We start from the raw sequence: 25,186 nt of genomic DNA on the forward strand, positions 1-25,186 counted from the left end.
TTTGGTTAGCATCACATACTTGGAACTAAAAAGAATTGCAAAAAACTTAGAAGCAAGTAAGAGCAACTGAAGGAGACGAGGACAGATATTACTTGATCTTTGGAAAAATATTTTAACATCTTGAGTTCCTTTTAAACAATTGTTTTACACATCTAGCACCACAATTATCAGTTACATAGTTAGTGAGCCAAGTCACCTATGCTTAGATCTCCTATTGGTTTGGGGTTTTTTCCAGCATTCCCAGAAACACTGAACAATGACTCTACGATAAAGTATGATTCCCAGTACAACTCATTCCCCGCTTATATAAACGCCTGTAAATGTTATTCCCCGTTCTACTGCAATTTTTCTCTCCTAATCCCCGTGTAGTCTCAATACTCATGTCATGTCTTGGTTTCTATCAAATTTAAGGCTGCTGTTCTCAGGGAACAGTGTGTGACATAAAAACCAACTGTATTTTTAGAGGCTGTCTAGAAGTACAGAAGTGGCTAATTTGAGCACAATTCCTCATAGGAGCAACCACATAGCCATGAGGAGCAGAAAACAGAACAGCATTTCCTCACCACCAGCGCTTTTCTTAGCACCCATAGCCAGCTTTCAGTAAAGCTCATTGTACGTGGAAGCTACCCGTGGCCAAAGCAATACATAAAAGAGTGCAGACATGCTCTTCATGGCATGCATGAGCCTTCAGACACTGTGTTAACAGACCTCACCAAGATCTGTCACCTTTTGGCTGTACCAGTTAACAGGTTAGATTGCTTAAATACATAAGCAAGCCAACTTCATGCACCATGAGAAAAAAAATACCTGAGTGGCTCCACTGATGTCTCCTACACAGCTATGTTTTGTCATTTGCTTCTGCTATAGTTCAGCAGGCTTTCAAAACAGGTACTGGAAAGCTATTTTCTCATCTTTTTAATGCCCATGGGAATGGTGCAGTGGCAACACAAACAGCACACTACTTGTGAGAAGCTGAGTTTTCCAAGCCTCCCTTTATGCCACAAAGTTACAGAGAAAGGTTATCTGCTGCTCTCATCACAGAAAATAAATGTGCACCTTCATCCTGAGATTTTTAACCTATGACAAAATATTTCATTCCACTGCCAGAACACTGTTTATGTTGTCTCAAACTTACCTTCACATTTGTCTAATCTTGCATCTTTCCTTTGCTACTGATCACTCTGGATGCTGTTATTGCCACTTGTTCATTCAAACCCAAACACCCAGCTACTTCTCCTTCACATTCATTCTTTGTGCCGTTAGTGACTGCTCTCAAAGATAATACAAAACCTTTTGCATTTTCTTTGGCCTTCAAGCAGTGCTCTTCAGCCACTCTTCTTCTCCAAGCCCTTCTGCATACAACAGCTGTGTAGCCCCTCACTTATGCGACTTTACACACTCACTTTCCTTTACATTTCACCTGACATCAATCCACTTGTTCACATCTGAAAACTGGTTTGGTCACTGAGGACGTTGTAGAATACCTACGCTAGTACAACAACAGTCACAGTTATAGGGGTACAGATACACATTACGCCACCTTTTTTTCATTTACTTTCCCCTCTGCATAGATGTTACAGCTGCAGAGATGTGGAACTGCAACTGCTCTAGGGATGTTGAAACTCCTTTAGTTTCATCAGTAACTCTAGGTAACAAAACCTGTGTTCAGCTAAAACTGATGTTACTGTCACAGTTGATAGTGGGTAAATAGACTAAGTAACAGAATAGGAATGGTTAAAAAAAAAAGTGGCTGAGCCTATGCTGTACGAATTGGCACAGGCAGCACAAGGAGGCAGCCAGGAGGATGCTGGTAAGTCTGTGGGCACACACTTTTCACAGGGCAATGGTGTGCTGAGCTCTGTGACTGAGGGCAGAGTATTCCTCATACAGTGAGTCAGTACAGGAAAAAATACTTAAGTCCTAAGAGCAGATAAAAAGCTTTGGATACAGTAATCAGAATGAAACAAAGCTATCACATTTATGACCTTTGATAATTATCAAACTGTTTGCTATAGGTACAAAGCCTTTCAGTCTGTGGTGGTTTAGCCCTAGCTGGGTGTCTAATGCCCACAAAGTCATTCTATCACTCCCCATCCTAACCTGGACAGGAGAGAGAAGTAACAAGATATTTGTGAGTTGACATAAGGACAGGGAGATCGCTCAGCAATTGGGATCATAGGTAAAACAGACAACTTGGGGAGAAAAGGGTCTGAATTATTAATGAAGCACCAGAACAGGGAGTTGAAAAAAAAAAATGAATCTCAAAACACCTGCCCTGACCCCTCCCTCTTCCCAAGACTCTCCTTCCTTCCCGCCCAGTGGCACAGGCGATGGGGGTTGCAGTCAGTTCATTATAGATGGACTTTGCCGCTGCTGCTTCTCAGGGGGAGGCCTCATCACACTTCCCACTGCTACACTGTGGGATCCCTCCCCACAGGAAACGGTCTCTCATGAACTTCAACATGGGTCCTTCCCATGAGCTACAGTTCCTCACGAACTGCTGCAGCATGGGGCCAGCTCCTCACACCCTGCCCCAACATGGGTCATCCACTGGGAGAACAGTCCTTCAGGTACCAACTGCTCCAGCATGAGTCCCTCACAAGATCACAAGTCCTGACAGCAAACCTGCTCTGGCGTGGGCTCCTCTCCTCACTGACTCCCAGGTCCTGCCAGGAACTTGCTCCAGGGTGAGCTTCCCACGGAGTCACAGCCTCCTTCAGACATCCACCCACTCTGGTGTGGGGTCCTCCACGGGCTGTGAGTGGGTCTGCTCCCCAGTGGCCTCCATGGACTGCAGGGGCACAGCTGCCTCACGATGGTTCTCACCACACGTCACAGGAGAATGGTTCTTTCAGGGCCTAAGCACTCTCCTCCCCCTCCTTCTCCACTGATCTCGCTGTCTGGGGAGATGTTTTCACATTCTCACTCCCTGCTGCTGCTGCAGTTCCGCAACTGCACAACTCTTCCCCTTCTCAAATACATTATTCACAGAGGCGTTACCTCAGTCACCAATTGGCCAGGCCTGGGTCAGCAGCAAGTCCATCTTAGAATTCACTGACATCAGCTCTATCAGCTACAGGGGAAGCTTCTGGCAGCTTCTGAGTATGCCCATAATTGGGCTGCAAAACAACCCATGAACATAAAGACATTGACATTTAACCTACATATAATTAACATCAAAACTATTTCATAGTAAAGTTTTCATGGTACAAAAGACTGTGACTCACCCACTCTGATAAATGGAAGCAGAAGGCTACATTCTGAGAACTAGTGAAGGTAACCCCAGCAGGAATGTAAGAACTGCTTCTCTAGAATAGGCTCCACGTTATGATATTCTAATTGCGATATAAATATACTCAAATTTAAAGAATATTTTAAGTCTTGTAGCTCTAGTGCTTTTTTTTTTTCATTAAAATTTTGTACAAGATCTCTTATACATATCCCAGAAGGCCAGCCAAACTCTGAGCTGCATGCAAAGCAGAGTGGCCAGCGGGTTGAGGGAGGCGATTTCTCCCTCTCTGCTCCGGTTTCCTGAGTCTTCACCTACAGTGCTGCATCCAAATCTGAGGCCACCAACATAAGGACAGGGACTTGTTAGGAGTCACGAGGAGGGCCACAAGGATGATCAGAGGGCTGGAGCACCACTCCTGTGAAGATGGGCTGAGAGAGTTGGAGTTGTTCATCCTGGAGAAGGCTCCAGGAAGACCTTATAGCACCCTTCCAGTACCTGAAGGGGTCTACAGGAAAGATGGGAGAGGGCCTTTTTACAAGAGCATGTAGTGAGAAGACCAAGAGTAATGGCTTTAAACTGAAAGAGGGTAGATTTACATTGGATATTAGGAAGAAGCTCTTCACTATGAGGCACTGGAAGAGTTTGCCCAGAGGCTACGGATCATCATCTTTGTGGCCCTTTGCTGAACTCTCTCCAGTATTTCAAGGTGTCTCTGGTCCTGAGGAGCCGTAACCGGACACAGGACTCCAGATGTGGCCTCAGCTGTGCTGAGGCAGAGGGGGAGGCTCATCTCCCTTGACTCCCTGGTAATACTCTAACATAGTCCAGAACATCATTTTCTTTCTTTGTGGCAAGGGCACGCTGCTAGCCCATGTTCACCTTGGTGTCACCAGGACCTCCAGGTCCTTTTCTGCCAAGCTGCTTTCCAGCTGGGTGGCTCCCAGCATATATTGGTGCATAGGGTTGTTCCTCCCAGGTGCAGGGCTTTGCACTTCTCCTGGCTGAAGTTCATAAGCTTCCTGTCAGCCCGTTTCTCCAGTCTGTTGAGGTCACTCTTGATGGCAGCAGGACTCTCTGGTGTATCAGCCAGTGGTGTCATCAGCAAACTTGCTGAGGATGCGGTCTGTGCCATCCTCCAGGTCATTAATGAAGATGTTGGACCAGACTGGATCCAGCACTGAACACTGAGGTACAGTGCTAGTAAGTGGCCTCTTTGCACTGCTGACTATCACCTTCTGGTCCGTTGTTCAGCCAGCTTTCAGTCCATCCCACTCTCTGCTCATCCAGCCCATACACCAACAGGTTTTGCGTAAGGCCCTCAGTGGCCAAAACCCTGTGCTGAGGTAAGCAGGTAATGACCATACTTCTTGCAAAATTTTGTCTGATATTTCTGCCTAAATTGACTCATTCTGTTGAAAAATTTCATATTACAATATTGTTTTACAACCACACACTCCATTTGAAACATTTTTTTCCAGCAAAGTTTTATATACCGATTTGTCTTACTATTGGAAATAAGGATGACGAGATCCCACATACAGGTTCTCTGCTGCTAAATAACAAAGGTTGCCAGCTGATGTGATGTATGTTCAGATATGACAATTTCTGAAGTATGAACCACAGAAAAATCTGAAGTCAGTTGCTGAAACCAACACAAATATTGTTTATTTGTGGGATGGCACTTTACATCAACACCAGCAAAAGACCTATAAATCAACCAGGTGAACTCATGTTAGGTGGTGTAACAGTATTTCTGTCAAGTCATAAGTCACAGGAGCTTAGCACATCTTATTTATGTAATATCCAAATAACTAAGACATAAAACTTTCACAGTTATAGGTTAACTGCTGTTCCTGCAACAGCAGTGTCAGTGGGTACTGTTTTGTGATAACACATGTGGACACACACACACAGAGGGGACAAATTAAAAAAAATGAAAACAAAAATATCAATCTGAGTTTTGGTCTCAATTACAGACAACAAACTATTTAGTTGGTGGATAGATTCTGTACACTTTTACAGCAATATGAAAGGACAAAATATAAGGCCTAGAAAGAGGTATTTTAGCAGTTATAATTAAGACCAGGGCACAAGCCAACCTTTAAAGCTGTCTATATGTATTTCAAGAGTATTAAACATTGTTAGACTCGTGACCAAGGGTCAACAGAAATCTGGGAAAACTTTAACACAACTGAAGTCCATTTCTTGCCCTCCAAAAAGTAACTTGGAAGCATTAACCAAGTAGCAATGAGCTGTAACTACTTTTGATTGTGTAAGCCTATTTGTGATGAAGTAAAACACAAGTATTTGTGATAATATGGGAGAAGTCTCCAGTCCCCTATAAATGTTAGAGAAGGCTACACAAAGGTAACCCAAATATTTATTGTAGCTTAAAGACAACCTTAAACAGGTTTAAATAAAAACTCAGGTACATAAAGGATTCTAATAAATTCCATCCTCTTCACCTTACTTTCCTTGAAAATAGTGAGAAAACAACAGTACACAGAATTCTATTAATATTTTAAATACTTAATTTACTGTGCTGAAGAATTTATTTGTGAAATGTTTCAGTTACTATTATTCATAGAATCAGGGAATAATTTATGCTGAAAGTCTGAGACCTTTATGATCACCCAAGTCTGAAGAGGTTCAACTGTCATCCATCAGTTCAGAGTATACACTGCTGTTTCCCTTTCACTAACCAGCTTTACACTTTATTACTTCCATATACCAAGCATGAATTGCAAATAGGTCATCAAGTTTCAATAGTACACCAGAAAGATCAGCATAGGACCCATGACAATTCTGCCACGATGACCTCTCAGTGTCTCGTCCAAGTCCACATATTCCATATATTACTTTTCCAAAGGAAAAAAAGAGCCACTACATCAACTAAATGATGGCATAACATACAAAAAAAGCAGACACCAAACTTAACTAAGCTACTCAGTTTAGGTTGTATTTAGTACAAGTTTCCACAATTATTTAAAAATGTGAGGGAATTTCTCCAAAACACAGGAGCTGGCAATGTTAGGATCCGATCCTCTGCTTAACAGCATACATAGCGAAAACAGAAGGACTAAGAGCACAGGGAAGCTTATCAAGCCATACGGGTCCATTCGTTCTCTGTAATGGTCAGTAAATCTGTCTACCAGCTACAACTGAACCTGTGGTTTATTTTACAGAGACACGTGTTTATAAGCCAGCTGAAACTTACAGATCCATCCTACTTGCAAGTGGAAGGAAAAATTTTCAACACATCCATCATTTCAACCCATCCTTCCTTTCCATCACTCCCCATTAGTTTTACCCAAAGAGAAAATGAAGCTTGTTTACTTACACAGTGTGACTACTTTCTGAAGTTTCTTCTCCTCAGCTGTCTTTGTTTTTAATTAAATTGTGTATTCTGCTAAACGGTAGCACAACTTGGAATAACAGCACCTGGTCGAGCTGATCAGATTTCTGTTGACCCTGTTACATGAAAGTTATAAGTGTAACAGTAATAGATTAAAAGTGTCTTTGGCTCTTGCTTCCATTATTGGAAGCCAAATTACTTGTGACATACAAAACCTTTTATGCAAAGCTTGTATTTGTTGCAAGACTCATGCCAATTCGTGCTAAATGGTTTTTCAGTGTCAGGAACTAGCTTAACCTTTCAGAACAATTGTAGTATTTCACTTAAAATTTTGGCAACCACAATTTGGCCTAAAGTTAAAAATTGTATTGCTTCTAAGGTCATTCTTTTAAGAACTAAACCAGCAGCTCCACAGGTATTTCCTAATGGTTACACTATGGTAATATACACATTTACATCAGAAGTCGTAATAAAACGTGTGTGTTTCAGTAAGAGGCTTATTGTAAACATTAAATACCACACTCCACTGAATTAATTCCTTGTGCAAACTGGTATCAAACATGGAATTAAGGTTAAGTGTATTAGTACATGAGAAAGTAACGACTAGGTGTGTTTTACCACTGCTAACTTTCACGAGCACTATTTAGTGTCGTGGTAATCCAAACATAACTTTCATGGGGAAAGCAGTATTTTCTTCTTAGCATCATAAAACTCTAGGGTATGTATATTTATGTATATACAAATATACACAAACACACACAAACAATTTTTATCTTTGGTAGCTGAGTTTGGCAAACAAAACCCAACAAATAAGGAACAGATCTCGACACAATCCACCACCTGTAGCACCACAATTACAACCTCCTGGTCTGGGGCAGCAAACTCATGTGCTTTTGCTAAACCAGGCTTAATCCTGAAAGTAGTCAAGTTAATGACAGTTGCTTCTGATTTCAGTGATGGCTGAACAAGACCTTCAAATACAGATGAAAATTGCACATTTGACCTAACATGCTACCCCCCACCTCCCCTGTGGGCTGCATTCTACAGAAATATCCAAACAGCCAATATTTTGTGAAGTATTTCTACAGAAAAAAACAATGCCTTTCTTCATTCCAATACATCCACTGGCCCTTTTTCACTAAGTGCTCCATGAATCAGTATGGAACATTTTAATAAATCCTTAGGGATCAAAGTTTAATAGCACCAGATACTTCAGGAACCTATCCATAAAAATCATCACCAACATTACTTAAGGAAGGGTAAGGCAAAGACAACATGACAGAACTACAGGACTTAAGCATCATTCTATTCGCTCATTTTTGCTGAAATAATCACTAGAACTGTCCTATACAGATAAAGAATCAGAGAATCTCAGGGGTTGGAAGGGACCTCAAAAGATCATCTAGTCTAACCCCTCTGCCAGAGCAGGACCACCTAGAGTAGGTCACAAGGGAACTCATCCAGGTGGGTTTTGAATGTCTCCAGAGAAGGAGACTCAAAAACCCACCTGGGCAGCCTGTTCCAGTGCTCCATCACCCTCACAGTGAAGAAATTCTTCCTTATATTTCTTTGGAACGTCTTATGTTCCAGCTTGTACCCATCGCCCATTGGACATCACTGAGAAATAAGTGAGATAGGCAGTGGTCCCTATTGAAAAGTACTGTCATCTAATGCTGGTGTTCAACATGCCCATTGCCTGCAATGGACACTCTGCTAGGAAATTCCAATCCCCAGCATGAAAGAAAAAGTAATGTTTCAACTATTCAGTATCACATTTAATGACCTGGAAACACAGAGTCAGAGACCCTGGGAAAGACTAATGTTACAAACACAAAAATCCCCAAATCTGTATTATCTATGCGCTGGGAGTGAGCAGACTTTATTCCCCAAATCACTAATCTTAGCTAGAACTTTCAGTTTCACTAGGTCACGACACAGGCCAAACACTCTCATACACCAAAAATGGAAAGGAGGATGCCAAAGGCGATTTACAACGTCTAAAACCCATTTTTAAAAGGTACTTTAATTTCTTCATTTGTACCTGTAATGACTACTGCAGTTTTAACATAAAAAGTCAGTACTTTTTTTCTTCAAATGGTAGTCATCTGTGGCATGTACAACTATTACAGTGTTTTAATATTTATATGCATATATATAATTCTTTTAAGACACCGATGTCTCGTTCCTATTAACCAACAGGTCAGATGTGGTGAATTCTGGTGAAGAAAGTCACAGCATGTCTTCTCCCCTCAGAAATTGGCATCTCAAATAGTAACAGCAAAATTGACAATAGTTCTTCACATAACTATGTCCAAGCAGTCTGTTCATTTCATTTTCTGAAATGCTACATTTGAGACCAAAAGAAAAACGAAGTAACTAAAGTTTGAACAAACATGTGAGTGATGACTAGAAATATGCCACAAAATTATTTTTACAATACATTTCTGCAGAAATAATCCCTAAGTGAAGCTGAGGTTTTTTTATACACATATACAAAATTTAGACAGCAATATACACATAATCACAGTGAAGACGCTGGCAAGTTCACCAATCCGTAGTGTAAATACAAAATGCAAAGCAGCCTTCAAAGAGAACAATGCTACACAGCAAGCATAGCTAGCTTGTTAAATAGCAAACATCAAAAGTTCCCTGCAAAAGGGAAGCAGTGCAAGAAAAGCAGCATGCACTTTGATACAAATAGCAGTTTATGGCTAATGGTTGACATAACTGTGGTAACAGTGACTCTTGAGTGGCTGTGCATAGTTAAACTCCTATGTCATCTGTTTTCCTTTATACCATTCCACAAACTCATCCAACAACACTGGCCCTGTAGAGAGATCAAATAACTGTATTTTACAAAAGTTTGCAAAAGGACACTGAATGATTAAGCTCAGAGAAATACGTTATTTTAGAACACCAACAGATGGTAGTACTTACAGGCTCCATCTTCATCATAGTTACTGAGGTCAAGGTTAATTGTTCTGCTGAATTCAAGAACGTTACACCATTGGTCCTTATTGATAACTTTGTATTTTGATTGCTGCTTAAGGCAAGAAACAGAAGTTACTAAAATATCTTTTCTACTCCCTCAAATTCAGACTTCTTACAGAAAGCTTTGTGATGAACTACTGTTTTAATCTATAAGCCATCTAAAACTGAATGGCATCAAAGAAACCACTAAGCAGTCAGACTAGAGTTCAATAATTTATGTTTCTGATTAGGACATCTTTAAGTGGAAAAATATACAGCAACAAAATGAAACCCCAAAAGCAAATCAAAGACATTCTATACTTTGCCTTGCATTCAATGAACTTTAACAGCATAAGGATTTGGGAAAAAGAAAGAGATAATAATCATTTACAAGTGCTGCTTTAGGGGTTGGTATATTCTAAAACAGAGCAAAAAAAAAAAAAAAAATCATAGTTGTTCGTTCTACCTCTAGTTAAAGTATTGGAGAAGACAGATTAAAAAAAGGTAGTTTTATTTCAAACTTCATACCTCTAGAAACTGGTGAAATACTGGAAAAAGAGACCATGTTTTTCCTAAAAGAAGGCCCAACATACACTTGGCAGTATTGATATCTAGGCTGCGCTGGTCCTTTTCCTGCATAAAAAGGAAAAAAGGTCAAGAAGGAAAAAAGTGTACAATTTCAGGATTTTCCACTTCTCCCACTGTCTGTACTACAGCTAACTCATCCATCAAATAAATTAACAAATATGCAATAAATAACAGCAGTAGTATTTTTTTAATGAAATGTGACTTCCTGGTAAAATGTCCTTCCTCACAGCTGAAGGCTTGATATACAGGGATGCTATTTTCTATAGACCTTCCCAAAAAACTGTCACTGCTATTGCAGATGAGGCATACATTCCTGTCTGTGACTTCAGACCCTTCTAGAAAGCAACAGCCATTGGGCCCATACCCATGTTTGCACGTATGCCTGTGCACAACCAGAGGGCTCTTAGAATAGCATAGCTGCATCTATTTCCTGCAGCCTTACAGCAACTACATGAACTGTCAGTACATAGTTAAGGAGCTATCAAGTAACACTGCAAGAGTGAGCAAAGCAGGCTCTTCCTTCTGTTATGCTACTAGCTATATGACGCTCAGATTCAATTATCAAATGAGCAGATGGAACATGCTAGCACAGAGACCCTCAGACTCTCAGAACTGTCCTGGATTTAGTTCAGTGTAGTAGCCATATATTAAGGCTTAGGGGGTGATTTTCGTTTCTGCTAAGAAAAAGCAGCAGCATTTGTACCCAGCAGATTCACCACATCTAATCAGTGGGAAAGTTAATGTATTTAATAACACAAGCTCTGCACATCTCAAAAGTAATGTGTATACATTTAAGATTCCATTTTGTTAAGTATTTCATCTAACTACATTTGTTGCCTTGAAATGAAACAAATTCAGTAAGAGATGCCTTCATTATAGCATTGTTACAAATTCAGAAGTTAATGAAATAACAAAAAGTCAAGTTCCATGTTAGCTGCCGTAGACCTTCACCTCTCTATGTGCACTCATGATTGCACAGTCTAAAGGAAAAAACAGGGATATAGGGATATCTAGGATACTGGGAGAGCCTAACAGAACAGTGCAAGACAGCCATCCCGAGACCAAGGGAAATGAGCCCTATGTCTTACCTGTGCAAGTGCAGTTGTACATATTACAGAATACAAATCTTTATTAAAAAAAAACCAAATACAAAATAAAACTGAATTGTCTTTTGTCATATAGGAAGGATGTGGCAGCACAAGAGACTATTTCTCAGACAACAGCTGAATGCCTTAGCCACAAGGTTACCCTCTCTACCTGAAATCCTATTCATACCAAACACACCTCAATTCTGAAATCGTGTGACTAAATTTCATGCGGATTTGGTTTGGAAGGAAAGTCGGGAGGTCAGCAACTCTGAAAACATCAGAAGCTCTTTTACATTCTGGTCATTAAACCCAAGGGGTATTTCACTCAATCTGATTTAGAGGAAAAAGTAAATTCCAGGATGAACAAAGCTTATCAATCAGCAATATAGCTGAAAAACAAAACTCCAAAGGCATTTGTGTATTAATATAATCCAATTCTTTCACTTCTTTCCAACATCAAATAGTTCTAAAAACTAATCCTCTTTCCAAAGTCCATTTACACCCCTGTCACCAACATCTTTAAACACAATTCATATCGCTGTGAGAACACATGCTTATATTCTGATTCCTTCCCCCACGCTCAAGTGTTAATGAAATCAGGCTCTGTTGCCTTTACTTCAGCCTTGCTGTTTTTACACATTTTTACATTTTTAAGTTTCTATATTCTCTCTCTGACTACTGTTCAGAACAAATTGTTCAGATAAGCCCTTTATACCCACCTCCAACTGCCTAATGGCACATCTGCCACAACAGATGCTTCAATTTCATTATTAACATGCATTTCTGATACTTACATTCTCTTTCTTGGATACAGTGGAAAGAGTATATTGATAAGCTCTGATAAATTCCAGTATTTGTTTTACATTGTTTTACAGTCTTTCCAAGATTATTTTTTTCCCCAAATATTTCAGATAAAAGACCTATTTAAGCTGTGAAGTACATGCATCTGTATGTTGTCAAACTTGGCAATGACCATGGCAAAGGATGCACTCGTACTTATTAGCAACATACAGTGTTTTAAATTATTTCCTCAAGTCCACGCTGACTGCAATCATGCATGCTGCATAAAACTTCAATGGTACTTATTTTTGTTGATCAACTAATTCTAAATCACAACAGATGCTTTCAAAAGCTCTCCTTTAAGACTGCAGGTTTAGACAAGTTGTTCTTGCCTTGGAGAAGTTGCTCAAAATGGTTACCCTTGGGATGGAAATTACACAATCTTCTGAATCAAACCCCAAAGCTGCTCTCATCAGCTTTTTTTTTTTTTCTCTTATCAATCACATCATTCTGACAAAGATTACATACAGATTCATCTGCTGCATCTAGATAACTATATCAGTCTCTGTCAGCATTCACTGAATAGATTCTCACTGAATGCCATTCTCCTACAGTAGTTCCACAGTATTAAAACTCCAACAGTTCTATTAATCTGATATTGTTTTGACAATTCCCCTATTGCTATGCCTTTGACTTGCAGTTCTAAAATCCGAGGAGTTTTTTGTCCCAAATTATGTCACAGCATCTGTGTCTCCATGTTCATAAATTATTTTTCAATTGTTTGTTGTATCACAGTTTGGTACCTCTAGTAAAAATTCCACCCACAATCCTGCATTTACTTTTGACAGGCCATTAGCTGGTACAGATTTACTACTTGTAAAACATTTTTTTAATCTTCTCCAAGTGTTTAATCAGTGTCTTGAACTTCTTTGGCAATGTTAGTTATTTCTAGCCCCTGCATTTTAGACTGAGCAAAATCAGCAAAATAAAACATAGTGCAGCAAAGGTGGAATCAAGATGTTGACATGGCTTTTTCCCCTTCATACTAACACCACGCATTCTGTCATATTCAGCTGTAGGTTTCCCCGGTTACAAGTGAACTACACTCAATCTCTGCTTGCTGACATGCAGAAAGCACTAATGTGCCACAAATCTCAGCTACTTAGGATCAACTTAACTATCAGAATTGCTATCAGTGCAACTTATTTTTCTTATGTTACTTATTCTGCCACAAATTTTCTTGGTGCTTTTGGTTTTCCTGCACTAAAATCTGAGCTCCAGTTCAGCCTGTGATCATTTTTATGTTAAGTCTTCTGTACATTCTATCATGGTAGCAATACAAATTCCATATCAAAAAATAAATTTTGAAGAGTAAAGTTCTTTTACTGCTCCCTTCTCTCCAGAAGTTCTCTGTCCCTCTTGAGCTGAGGAGCCCAGAACTGGACACAGTACTCCACATGAGGTCTCACCAGGGCAGAGTACACAGGGAGCAGAACCTCCCTCAACCTGCTGCCTACACTCGATGTATCCCAGGATGCCATTGGCCTTCTTGGCCACAAGGACACATTGCTGGCTACCCAGAACATCATTAATGACCTTCCAGTCTTCTGAATCAGTATTTACAATGTATCATGTACAGCTTTTATCACATTAGTTATTTTCACCACATGTAGAAATGCTTTAAGTGCTTTCCTGTTTTAAATATGCTTATGCTCACAAAATTCAAATAATTAAAAAAACCCCAGGGTAATTTTAAAGCCAGTGGAATAAGTGACAAAGCTCCAATATGCAACAGAATTATGCCTAAATGATTCCCTTGGCTTGAAACAGAGGTTCCACAATATGCTAAAACATTAAATCATTGAACATCAAGCATCTTACACACTTTTCTTTTACAGTTCTAGCATTTTGCAAATACTTTTTTAGAATACAAACAGTTCCACTTGTTAGAAGGAATCTTGAGTGGTATCTTAGGAGAAAGAGGAGTATACATTCTTCCAAAGACTAGTTATGAAAGTAAAACTGTAATATCAGATGCTGGTCTTCCACAGTACTTACCCGTGCAAAGTCAAATGCGTATCTATAAATAAGTTTAAAATTGGTAGGCTCATTTAATAAAGATCTCAAGTAATCCAGAGAATTCCTCAGTTTTTCTGTAGTATCACATCTAAAAGGAAAACACAAGGTGAATTTAGAGTCTATGTTTTTATACAGGTGTCTGATGTTTTAGAAAAGAATCTCTAATATGTATCCTCATCAACCTGTCAAAATACCTCACTCTGCACACAGGCACGTGTACGAGTTTGTCTAAGAAAACACCTTGATTAAACCCACAGTTTGAAATTAATTCAGATAAAACAGCAAAGTCTTACACTGCTACTCTGATAAAAATTTGTTTTTCTTTACATAAAATACACCCTCCAACAGATTAGACTAAGAGCATGTCTACATACAGCAACCAACCATCAATCCACAGCAGGGAAACAATATTTCTGTACGTTGCTGAAACTATAGAACTTCTAGAACTGGATCAGTAAAGCTGTGTAGGAACAGAAGTCAAAACACAATTACTTCTCCAACTCTCTTTGAAACGTGATTATTCAGCTATCTTTATTTTAATTATGCCACAAAGATAACTCTCAACTGGAGAAAGTAACTCTGCAAAAGAGCATGACAATGCAGACACACAGAAAGGGTTTGCACTATTTAGCATTTTAAACTACACATACTTGAACAACATGTGAATATCTAATAGATAGATCCAATCCAGTGACAGACATCTTGTTTAACCTCAACACGTTTCTGTTTTCTTGAGACTGCAGACGTTTTAATCCAACTGTTTTCAAATGTGCAGCTGTCAGGTTTCAAGTTGTCCCTAAGTGGCCTTATCACCATAACAGGGCCAAAAGTTTACAGTTTATACTCCATGGCGGAGCACTCTATTTACAAAGCACTTACTGTAGTGATGTCATTCCTTTCAACCATTCTTGTAATGTAAAGTAGCCCATGTTCTGTGCATCCAACTTCCATGCTAGTACAAGCATAACTACCTGTTTTAAAGAAAAAAAAGAACGAAAAGAATTCACAAAAAATCCACTTATATTTCAAATAACTACCATTTAGTTGGCTAAAAATGCTTTACTCATAAATGGGATGTTCCGATTGTTGCTACATTATTTTAAAAGTTAAAAAAAACCTGAAAGTGACAAACAAATCCAAACAAAGAAAAGATAACAGTGGAAAGATACAGTGAACATCCAACCAAGTTCCCAGTAGCCACCGTATCTCAAGAGAGCACGCCCAGACACCTAGTGAGTAGTGCAATGAGGAAGATGACTTGGTGCAAAAGCTACAGGAAAAGTTTCCCAAAATAACTACAACATTTAAGTACCAATTTGATTACATTTTACATTTGTTGAACTCTAGTGAACATGAGTTGCAACCCATGAGCTCTGTGGAAGTCAGTTTTCTAAAGCTAATAGCAATCCCACCTGAATCCAGTCACCCCAAGGTACCATCTGCCCAACTAATTTTGCAGGTCTGAAGATGTACTTGAATTATACTACGTATGAAGTAAAACTAGCTAACATAAATAAACATCAAAACAGAAGCTGCTACATAAATACTTCTGTTTTCCCCGAAAGGAAACTGAGTCCTTTTCACATCTCATGCACAAGACTGAAGCAATAACGAATTTACATGAAGTGATATCGTAAGATTCCCATCTTACTCAAGAACTTAAGAAACTATTTTTGATATATACATGGAAAAAACCTGCAAGACAATTGACCTTGCAGACTAGAAGAAAAAAAAAAAAATTATTCAAGTCACTTAAATTTGCAACTCAGCCATTAACTAGCTAATGTTAGTGCAGCTCTATATGGTTTTTAATGCAAAATTAAAATAGCTACTTATGTACTCAAATGTCTGCATAAATCTCAAGGGTTTATTACAGTAATAAACTCCAAAATTAGCAAATCACATCTATTTCCAGTAAATCTTTGAAAACCACTATTCTCATTTTTCTTAATCAGAAATGATGCTTTATGAATCCTGCAAAAGATGAGACTTGCTTATATATTTATAGAGCAAAATTTAGGTACTAGGAAAAAAAACTGTAAAAGGCACAACTATTCCTTTTAAAATTTTATTTACTTCTTTATATACATGTAATTATAGATATTCCTTATTTGTATTTTAAAAAGGCATAATGGCAGCACTAATATTGGTCACAATATTTAAAATTCCTTTCTCTCCAAGAAAACCCAAAGAAAACATTAAAGTTCCGTAGGTACTACATCAAATGTTCAGTCTTGTCTCATTGTTTCAGAAAAGGCAACCACTGGCTTTTTAAATTTAATTTTTTTCTAAAATCCCCTTTCTTTTGCTGGAGTGTTTTTATAAAAGTGAAAAGAACAGAGACAAATTGTAGTTTTACAGGCTGACAGTTTAGGGTTTAAAATACAGGCAAGTTGTTTCCAGATGTGTATATCAATCTCACCAGTTTGCATTTCTTCCATTTTTTAATATGTTTTTAAACTCACAATGATTTTTTAATTCTTGATGGAAAAAATAAGAGACCTAAGACTTGCTCATGTACATCATAACAGATCAGGCAGCTTTTGAATGGACTTTTAACTTACATTTTCAGGTTCAACTCCAATGTCTTCACAAAACTTCTCCATACCTTCTGGTCCTACAATGTCATCAGTGCCTGCAAGCAAAATGAATTTTATCTATCTTCAAAAACTAAAAGTCTGACCTTTACAGCACAAGAGAAATGCAATTACACAGGACAACCTGAACTTTCAACACAGGTTTTTTTGGTTTATTTTGACATGCAATAAATAAAATTTCCACACTTACTATCAGACTTGCATACTCTTAAATCTTTACATTGCCTTTGGAAATGGGGACAGAAAAAACTGTAAAATAACTTTTCTTTCCTGACAATATCTTTTATTCTACTCATTTACTGAGTTAATTTACTGGAAGGGAATATTAATAAGATCTTTAAGAATGCACTTAAAACTAGCAGAACATTCATGTGATATTACCATGGTTAAGTGAGTGGATGATGACACTCATTTCTTGGCTTAAATCTCTACTATCGTAAGATAGCATAAACTACCTTTATATAACGTTACATACAAAACTAGGGTCTAAAATAAAAATCTCATGTTCTTGTTTATTCATATTGTTATACCATGGCCACACATTATCTGAATTTTACTAAGTGCAGGGGGAAGGAAGACATGAATTAGAGCTCTTTCTTTGACGAATTTCAAAAGAAAAAAGATTCAAAATGCAAATGCTATGAAAATGCACTACTATTAAAACATGCTGCTAAATCAAACTATTTGTAACTTCTACAATACTGAAAAAAATTATACAGGTATTAAGAATTGTATTGTGCAATTATGGGTTTTTTTATGTACATTTTAAGTATTTGGACTATTTTGTTAGGATTATTTACCCGTATTTAAAAGGAATCATTTGTGGAAAAAATCCACATAATCTGAATTGCCTACTTTCAACCAATATAAAGATCACATGTGCAAGAAAAAGAGGTTTTATAAAGGGAAGATCAAGCTATGTTTTATTACTAGGTGACCTACTGTTCTAGAAATAACAAGATTTAATTTTATCTTTTCCCATCTTCTCATGGCATCCTCTCACAGTTCTCTGAGTACACACAAAAGTCTTTAAAAAGATCCATTCTGTAAAGTAAAGACACTGGGGGGAAAAAAATGCAGTGTCAACTGTTTGCATATATACAGAAGACAACTTATGAAGCAAGAACATCAAAGAGATTATTCTTTGCAAATTCATTTTTTAGGATGTTACTCAACACTGTAAACAGAATCATACTCTCCGCTTTTCTGTTTTATCTTGGTGTATGCATCCAAAGGAAACTCAAAAGTTCTTTCATATACAGCCTTCCTTTCATCCCTTCTTCCCATTAAAGTCTTGACAAAAATGAGTTATTCCTGTTGCTAAAAAAATCCCTGTTACAAAAAAATACATCAAGCTGGTCAGAACAGCAGAGAATCTAACAGGTTAGATTTGGCTTGAATTTGCCTGAATCTCTTCTCATAGACTGACACGGGAAAGTGAGACTTCAAAGTATCTAATGTAGTTTATACCATTTTTATTAGAAGAAAAAAAAATTTATTACATCAAAATAAATCACCTTTCATTATTGTGTAAGCAGTACATAGAAGAGAATAAGCTGAGCACTATTATTCCTGACAGCATCAGAAAACTGCAGGATGACCTTATTTGCCCTGTCAATCACGTATTTCATTTCCTTTTAGTCTTCACCATCATGAGATCACTTTTCCCCATACTTCAACTTCTCCTCTTCAGAAAACCACGTGTAAAAAAATGTGTAAAACCACATGTAAGAACCAACTTCACTATTAAATGATCATCTTTTGTGACTGCAGATGATAATTAACAATCCTAGAAGTAATACCTGAAGAAAATCCTCATTCACAAGGGCAAGAATAAACAATTCAGTGTACCTTCCCTATACCTCATGACAGAAAGCTATATAAAGACAAGATTAGTACAAGACACTTGAATTTATTCCCATCTTTCCTCAAAATCACAAGCACTAGACTCATTGGAACATGATGCATAGAACTGATGCACAATTCTATACTATTCAGCACTAAAATGGCAGGTGACAGACCTTCTAAAGCCAGAGGCAACAAAATTTTGGACAGAAGTACAGCTTTAACTATAGATTTGAATATACATGCTGCAAAATACCTTAAGTTACACACCTTCTGTAGTCTTTCTCAGAGAATAGAGACAAAAATGAAATGCTCTTTGAATTCTTTCAACATCACATTACACAGAATATAAAAAAAGCTTCTTTAAGACTTAAAAAAACCTCTATACTTAGTCATAGAAAAAATCTGTTAACACAATTTTTATATTCCAATGTAAATTAAATTATTAGGAAGAAATTTGCATTTTGCCCTTACCTGCATATTCATAGAACCATTCTAAGCATCTCTTACTTGAAAAGACTTCTTCCTCTGCTTTTATTCTAGTTGAATCATATTTTCTATACATACTTAAAAAAAAGGGAGAAACAAGTAATTAATTCATCTTTTTTCTAAAGCAATCGTCAACAGCCACCATAAACACAACATTTTTCTCTTCATGAACCGATTTACCAAGCATTCTGTCCTCAAATCTAGTCACTTGAGACATTCCTCAACAGAGTAAGAATCACTGAACCTAAATACTGTGTTTGCTCAGCCTGTCACACTTCGGCTGATTCATAACCCTTATCCGTGTACATGAACTTTCTTTACAACAAATATATACTAGTTGAAATTCACCACCAAATTGCTTTGTGTAAGTTCAAATAAAACTGGTGCACACCCTTGGCTACCACAACCAACCGACAGGCTGAAACTTGGTGTGGGTCTAAACCCAGAGTAATTTCATGTCACAGTTAACACAGGTGCCACCTGTAGGTGCAAACATACTTTATGCGCCTTTAATTATTAACTAAGGAGATCTGCACGTGCTCTTTTTCCTCCTTAAAAAAGTCTTATAAAAGGCATAAAGGCAAAAATAGACATGATCCACACTTAGATTATTCTAAAGCCAGGAAGATGGTAACACGAACCACAAAGAACACGTTACAGGTCCTCACTGACAGTAACTCATGGAACATCACTTACTGTGGAGCAAATCGTTATCTGAAAAGCTATATCCACAGCAACCCTTTGCCCCAGAGATGACCAGCACAGTAATGTTCTCCTTCGACAAAAAGCCTAAGGAATTTTGCCTACATTTAGGAAAAAGCTCCAAGGTACCACTCACAAATTTAGTATCTGAAACACCCAAAGCACGGAAGGCATAGCAGAAGTTGGTAAGTTATTTCACTTTATTTTGTCTTCTCTGACAGAGACGCTATTATCTGTCCCTGTTAGAAGAAAGGGACTCAGCAGTTCAAGTACTTGTTCACTGCTGCACATGCATTCTTTGATCCACTTCCACCACTCTGCAGCATCTCGGGCTCAAAAAGGCTGAAAAGAGTCGAGCATCAAATGGCTTATAACTAGAGAAGGCAGCCATGAATGGCTCTGTAAGTGTTCCAAGCACGCAGTCCTTCCTCTTGGTGACAAGTCCTGCTGAGGGAGGGGACAACAAAGTGGCTAACTGGTTGAAGGAGAATTGTGAAACAATTTGATGAAAATAATGTGGAGTTCATTTCATCACCATTTTATCCTAGAAAGACATGTAAGAGATGTCTGTACTTAGGAGCTTAGAGTATACTAATCCTGCTATCCTTCACCTAGCTTGGCTATCAGCTACGAGGAACTGCAGCTAGAAGTTAACGACACACAGATCGTTCTGACAGTAATTCAAAGCACTACTTCCTGTTTATTGTCATAGTTTCTTTAAAAGAACCAATCATTAGAAAAGTAATACTAGTCAGAGAACAACGATAAATGGCTAACTTGAAGATAAACATAAATGAGGTTCATAAGAAATTTCAGGATTGAAAGAAAAATTAACACTGTACTGAAACACACTGATCTGCAACAAACTGAAACAATGTCAAAAACCAACAGCCATACATGTCTCAGAAATACATATACATCCACATAGTCACGATTTGTAGGGGATTTTCAATTTTCATTTTGAAAAGACTTTTTTTTCTACTTGAATTACCTACTTTGCATAAGCTTTACTGCAGTTGCAAAGCAACAGGCTGACAGCAGTACCCAGTAAATAAACAACTAAGCCAGAAGGTCGAAGTCAGAGTTAGAATCATTTTATTTTTAAAAAAACAACAAAACAACAAACCAGGTCTGATAATGTTCTCAAATTTGCAGAATGAACTGTGACTATGAAAGACCTATCCAGCATTTTTTAGGCTATTCTGAATTCAAAGGAATCAATAAAATATCTACAGATAAAGAAAGGGGGCATTCTGCCATTTTGGCAAAAGTCTAATTATTCATTATCCCCTTTGTTGTAGCAAACAAACATGACAAACACCAACTGGAATACCAAGTTGAAAAATTGACTGTAGCAGGAGCTAGTCAACATCTTTACTCCAGTCTGTTTATTTGAGGAGTCTGTAAGAGTACTGCTGGAACCTAGGACATGCAAAGCTAATCTGGTTCCCAAAGACAGCCATTCATCACAGGACTCTATGAAGGGATTATATTCTTACAAAGGGATTATAACCAAGTGTCTTGTCCCATCTGTTCACGTAACTCATCAACATGTTTGTTTCAATATGTGAAGAGTGGATTTGAGAAGGAAACCTCAGGAAACAAATTTATTGACAGAGCTCTAGGTCTAGCTCTATTTCAGAAAAAGGATTGTTGCATCTGCAGCTCTACAAGTGGTAGAGCTAAATACAGTAGCCTGAACCAAGACACTAATGACAGCAGTACGTGTAAAAGGAATGTGAATGAGCACAGAAAAAAAACAGCCCTTTATACACACTCACTGCAACTATGCATGGCAAGTTTTCATTGGACTGATTTGGGACTGAAAGTCATTTGTTGTGCTTAAGGCTAAGGTCGCTGTTTAGGAACTGCATGAAACTACAATATTCACTAGTGAGTCCATGTGCACAACATACAGCCAAGTAACTCTGAGCAAAATGCTCTGGCCTCAAACTTATCATGGCTCAAAAAGCTCAGTATCTGACCACTGGAGTATGATATTTAAGAAACCAGAACTGCTTCCAGATGTCCCAACTTGTGTCCGTAAGAGAAAGTTTAAAAAATAAATTCAGAATACATAAAATACAATCAACTCTGAATTTACAAATTCAGAACATGAAATCAGAAAGGATATAGCTCCAAATTATCCCCACTACAGGGTATCCTCTGCTACAACCTAATTAGCCAGACTTCCATTAAAACTGATGGTGATCATCACATTTATAGCAAAAACAGAGTATGCACAGCCAGAACTATAAAATCGTGCACCATGGTGAATCTCAGATGCCTTTCTCTCAATCTAAAGGAAATAACAGCAGATCACAGACTCTGCAAGACAAGGGTCACTTGAAAGGGAGCACAACAGAACTGAGTAATACCAATGCAGACCCAGTACTAGTGATTGCTCATGTATAAAGATGAAGCCTGTTCTCTCCATGCTTACTTCAAATACCAAATGAGTTTCTCCCCCTAGTCTAGTCAAACCAGCTAGTTCTATCTGCAAGACATTCTTAATCCCCCAAGTGCATGGTGAAGTGAGATGAGCAGGCAGATACAAGCAAATAAGCAGACAAGTATCTGGGATTGCAACCTAGGACGATTCAGTTCAATTATCATAGCAAGTCCAACAAGGCAACACAGGGTAAAGGTGACTCCAAAGACTGTGTCCTCGTAACATTTATACAGATGTGATTGTCTCAAGAATTGTATGTGCAGAGGAGAAAAACACAAACTGCCAGAGATGTCTGGCATCCATTTTGTACTACTCCGGTCTTTGGAACTTCTCTGTACGCACTGCAAGATGATGCACCTTGCCTTTTTGCTAAGGACAGCATCTCCTGCTACACAAATACAAACTGTCAGCGTGTGCAGAGCAGATATCAATACTTTGGGGGGCACCAAACATCTACTGCATAGATAAGAATTTTAAAGAGTGAGTCTTCAACAGCCCACAGCCTCCTCAAGATGGCCAGCACCAGCACCTTCAAGCATATGCCTGACCATTATGCTGATCATGTTACAGCTGGGAAATTCACTTATGCATTGACCTTCTGTAGAGGAACCTGTAGAATTTCAGTCACACACCAGAAGCGAAAGAACATATTGCTCAGACTCTGGAGGAGAAAAAAAGAAAAAGAAAGGAGGAAAAAAAAAAAGGGGGGGGAGGAGGGTGGAAGAAGAAGTAAACATCTGATAGACAGGGCCAAAGAGTATACCTGATACTTTTGGTACCGGAACTTGTACCACTGTCAGAGAATGCTGACACTGGAATAGGATTGTTAAAGGGTCTTTTCTACATCATCAGAGCTAGAAAGGTGCATACAGAACTTTTTCCCGGTGTCTGCTGTACCCATCCCTACTGTACAACTGCAAACTTGAAGCCTTTGTGTTTAGAATCATTCTTTCACTTCTGAACTCTGACATGCTCCCCATCAGGAACTGCAAGGGAAAAAAAAATTGTCTATGGGCAAAGAGTATATATTAGTCTCTTAGATGAGACACACATGCAGGTATAGGGACTCAGAAAAACCTTTGCTTGAAAAATAATAGTTTTTAGTTTAACACAATGTTGTCAATGTTAGAACAGTGACAGCAGACGTCAAAAAACGTTTCTTTATATTATCACCAATATCCAATTAACGAGCACTCAACTTTCTTTTTTATTATCTTTTTCTGACACATTTCACTAACTGGAGAGAGAAAAAAAAATGTAGGACAGGGCAAGGAGAAAGCAACATGAGATTAATTTGCCTAAATTTTATAAAAGTGCTATCAACTACTTAACCAACATTTAAACAAAGTTATTTTGTCAGAAATGCTTGCATCTCCATCATGAGTCCACTGACTCATAACAGTCATTTTTAAATTACCTTTGAAATATTCTTATGAGCCAGGGAATTGTAATATCCCAGCAATGAAGATGAGACGATGTCATTTGTAATTGGAAGTGCTATAGGTAGACATAAACAAATTAAAAGAACTGAGTGTCTAGGCCTTTCCTGTTTCTTTAAACACACATTCATATCTTCAATATTATTTTCCTCCATTTGTTATTGATTTGGTAGGAAAGTGAATGCATGAAAATCCCATCCAGCTATTATGGGGTGATTAGGCAAGTCATCCTGTGAGTACACAGTTGCTGCCAGCAAAAAGAACAAGGTCATGTAATTCTCTTCTTTCTACTGCAGTCTTCAAAGCTGGGTATCTACTCCTGCTCTGATTATGCTTCAACTCATACTGGAATTTGTTAGAGCTCCACCTACCACAGCACCAACTCTCAGCTATGTGGCTCCAGTATTCTGAAATACACAAATTGAGATGAGTGAAAGCACAGAATTTAGGTCACACAAAATATTTTCTTGAATGATTGTGAAAGCTGGTAATAGCTCATTTAAGGGGAAAAAAAAGAAAGAAAAAAAAGGTACAGGTCATTATGGTAAGTCAAAAGTTAACCCCTCATGAAGCTTTACAGCCAGCTCATTGCAGATAGTCAGTGTTTACTAAACAAAAACATTAAGAAATTTGCCAACAGTAGCTTTGTTTCTATGCAACCAGAACTTATTAAAAACCTTTACCTCATTTTGTTTGAGCTTCCAACAGAGTAACTAATTGCTTTCAGGTTATTTGTATTTTGAAAGAGCCAAATTTTTTATTGAGGAAGATGCCCCCTACTACTTAATTACTTCATTAATTTAACATTTTGGACAAGAATTTTCATCAGTGCAGCACAATGCAAGTATTTTTACAAAACCTCACCTATTCATTCACAATTATGGTTTTAGCCATAGAGTGTTTATGAAACTATCAGAAACAAGGTAGGAGAAAGGGAGGAGGATTTTTTATCTAAAGCAACCCTCAGGACAAATTTACGTGACTGGTAAGTTTTACGAATTAATGTGTCTTATCTCTCCCTATTTAAAGGCTAACAACCATCTCTAAACTGTTTAATTAATCTCCTGAACTTCATCAGGCTTGCCCAAGGAGCAGTATGTACAACAGAATATATCCTGGTAGTTACATGCCCAGTTTAATTTTCTGAGAACTATTAAGTGAAGTTCAAGGAAAAGGTATAGAAACAAGGAAAATTATACCTCTGGGTATCTGAAAATCTCTGCTTCGGGAAATAAGGTCTAGACATCTATAACAGTTGGTAACAAAAGTGTTTGCATGGGGTGAGACCAAACCAGTTACTAAATGACAACAGAACAAATAAAAAAATCCGTATCAACACTAAAGGTTTTGAAAATTTCCAATGTAAGCACATTCCCATTTTACCTTCCCCTTAATAACAGTGTGTTGACTGTGTTTGCAAAACTTATGTTTTCCACTCTAGAGTATGGAGCTTATTAGTCAAAAAAGAAAATCTGGTTTTCATGTTAATAGGCCCCTATGCGGTCCATACACATATCCACGATAAATTAGACTGTAGATCTAATTGCTTCAAAACATAACTTTCACGGAA

General features: G+C 38.0%; 1 protein-coding gene across 8 annotated transcripts in view; it reads right to left on the bottom strand.

Moving 5' to 3' along the window:
• Positions 1-4,875: 4,875 nt before the first annotated feature.
• Positions 4,876-25,186, bottom strand: part of DCUN1D4 (defective in cullin neddylation 1 domain containing 4) — a 41,838-nt gene continuing 21,527 nt past the window's right edge. For all 8 annotated transcript variants that reach the window (XM_061993163.1, XM_061993161.1, XM_061993169.1 and 5 more), the window contains 7 exons: positions 19,009-19,100; positions 16,657-16,727; positions 14,972-15,063; positions 14,072-14,180; positions 10,086-10,190; positions 9,525-9,627; positions 4,876-9,414 (listed from right to left, as the gene is read on the bottom strand). In XM_061993163.1, coding sequence (XP_061849147.1) covers positions 9,359-9,414; positions 9,525-9,627; positions 10,086-10,190; positions 14,072-14,180; positions 14,972-15,063; positions 16,657-16,727; positions 19,009-19,100 — 628 coding nt within the window. In that variant the 3' untranslated portion in view covers positions 4,876-9,358. The remainder of the gene's footprint in view (positions 9,415-9,524; positions 9,628-10,085; positions 10,191-14,071; positions 14,181-14,971; positions 15,064-16,656; positions 16,728-19,008; positions 19,101-25,186) is intronic.

Source organism: Colius striatus, chromosome 3 (assembly GCF_028858725.1).
Source record: "Colius striatus isolate bColStr4 chromosome 3, bColStr4.1.hap1, whole genome shotgun sequence".
Lineage (NCBI taxonomy): Eukaryota > Metazoa > Chordata > Aves > Coliiformes > Coliidae > Colius > Colius striatus.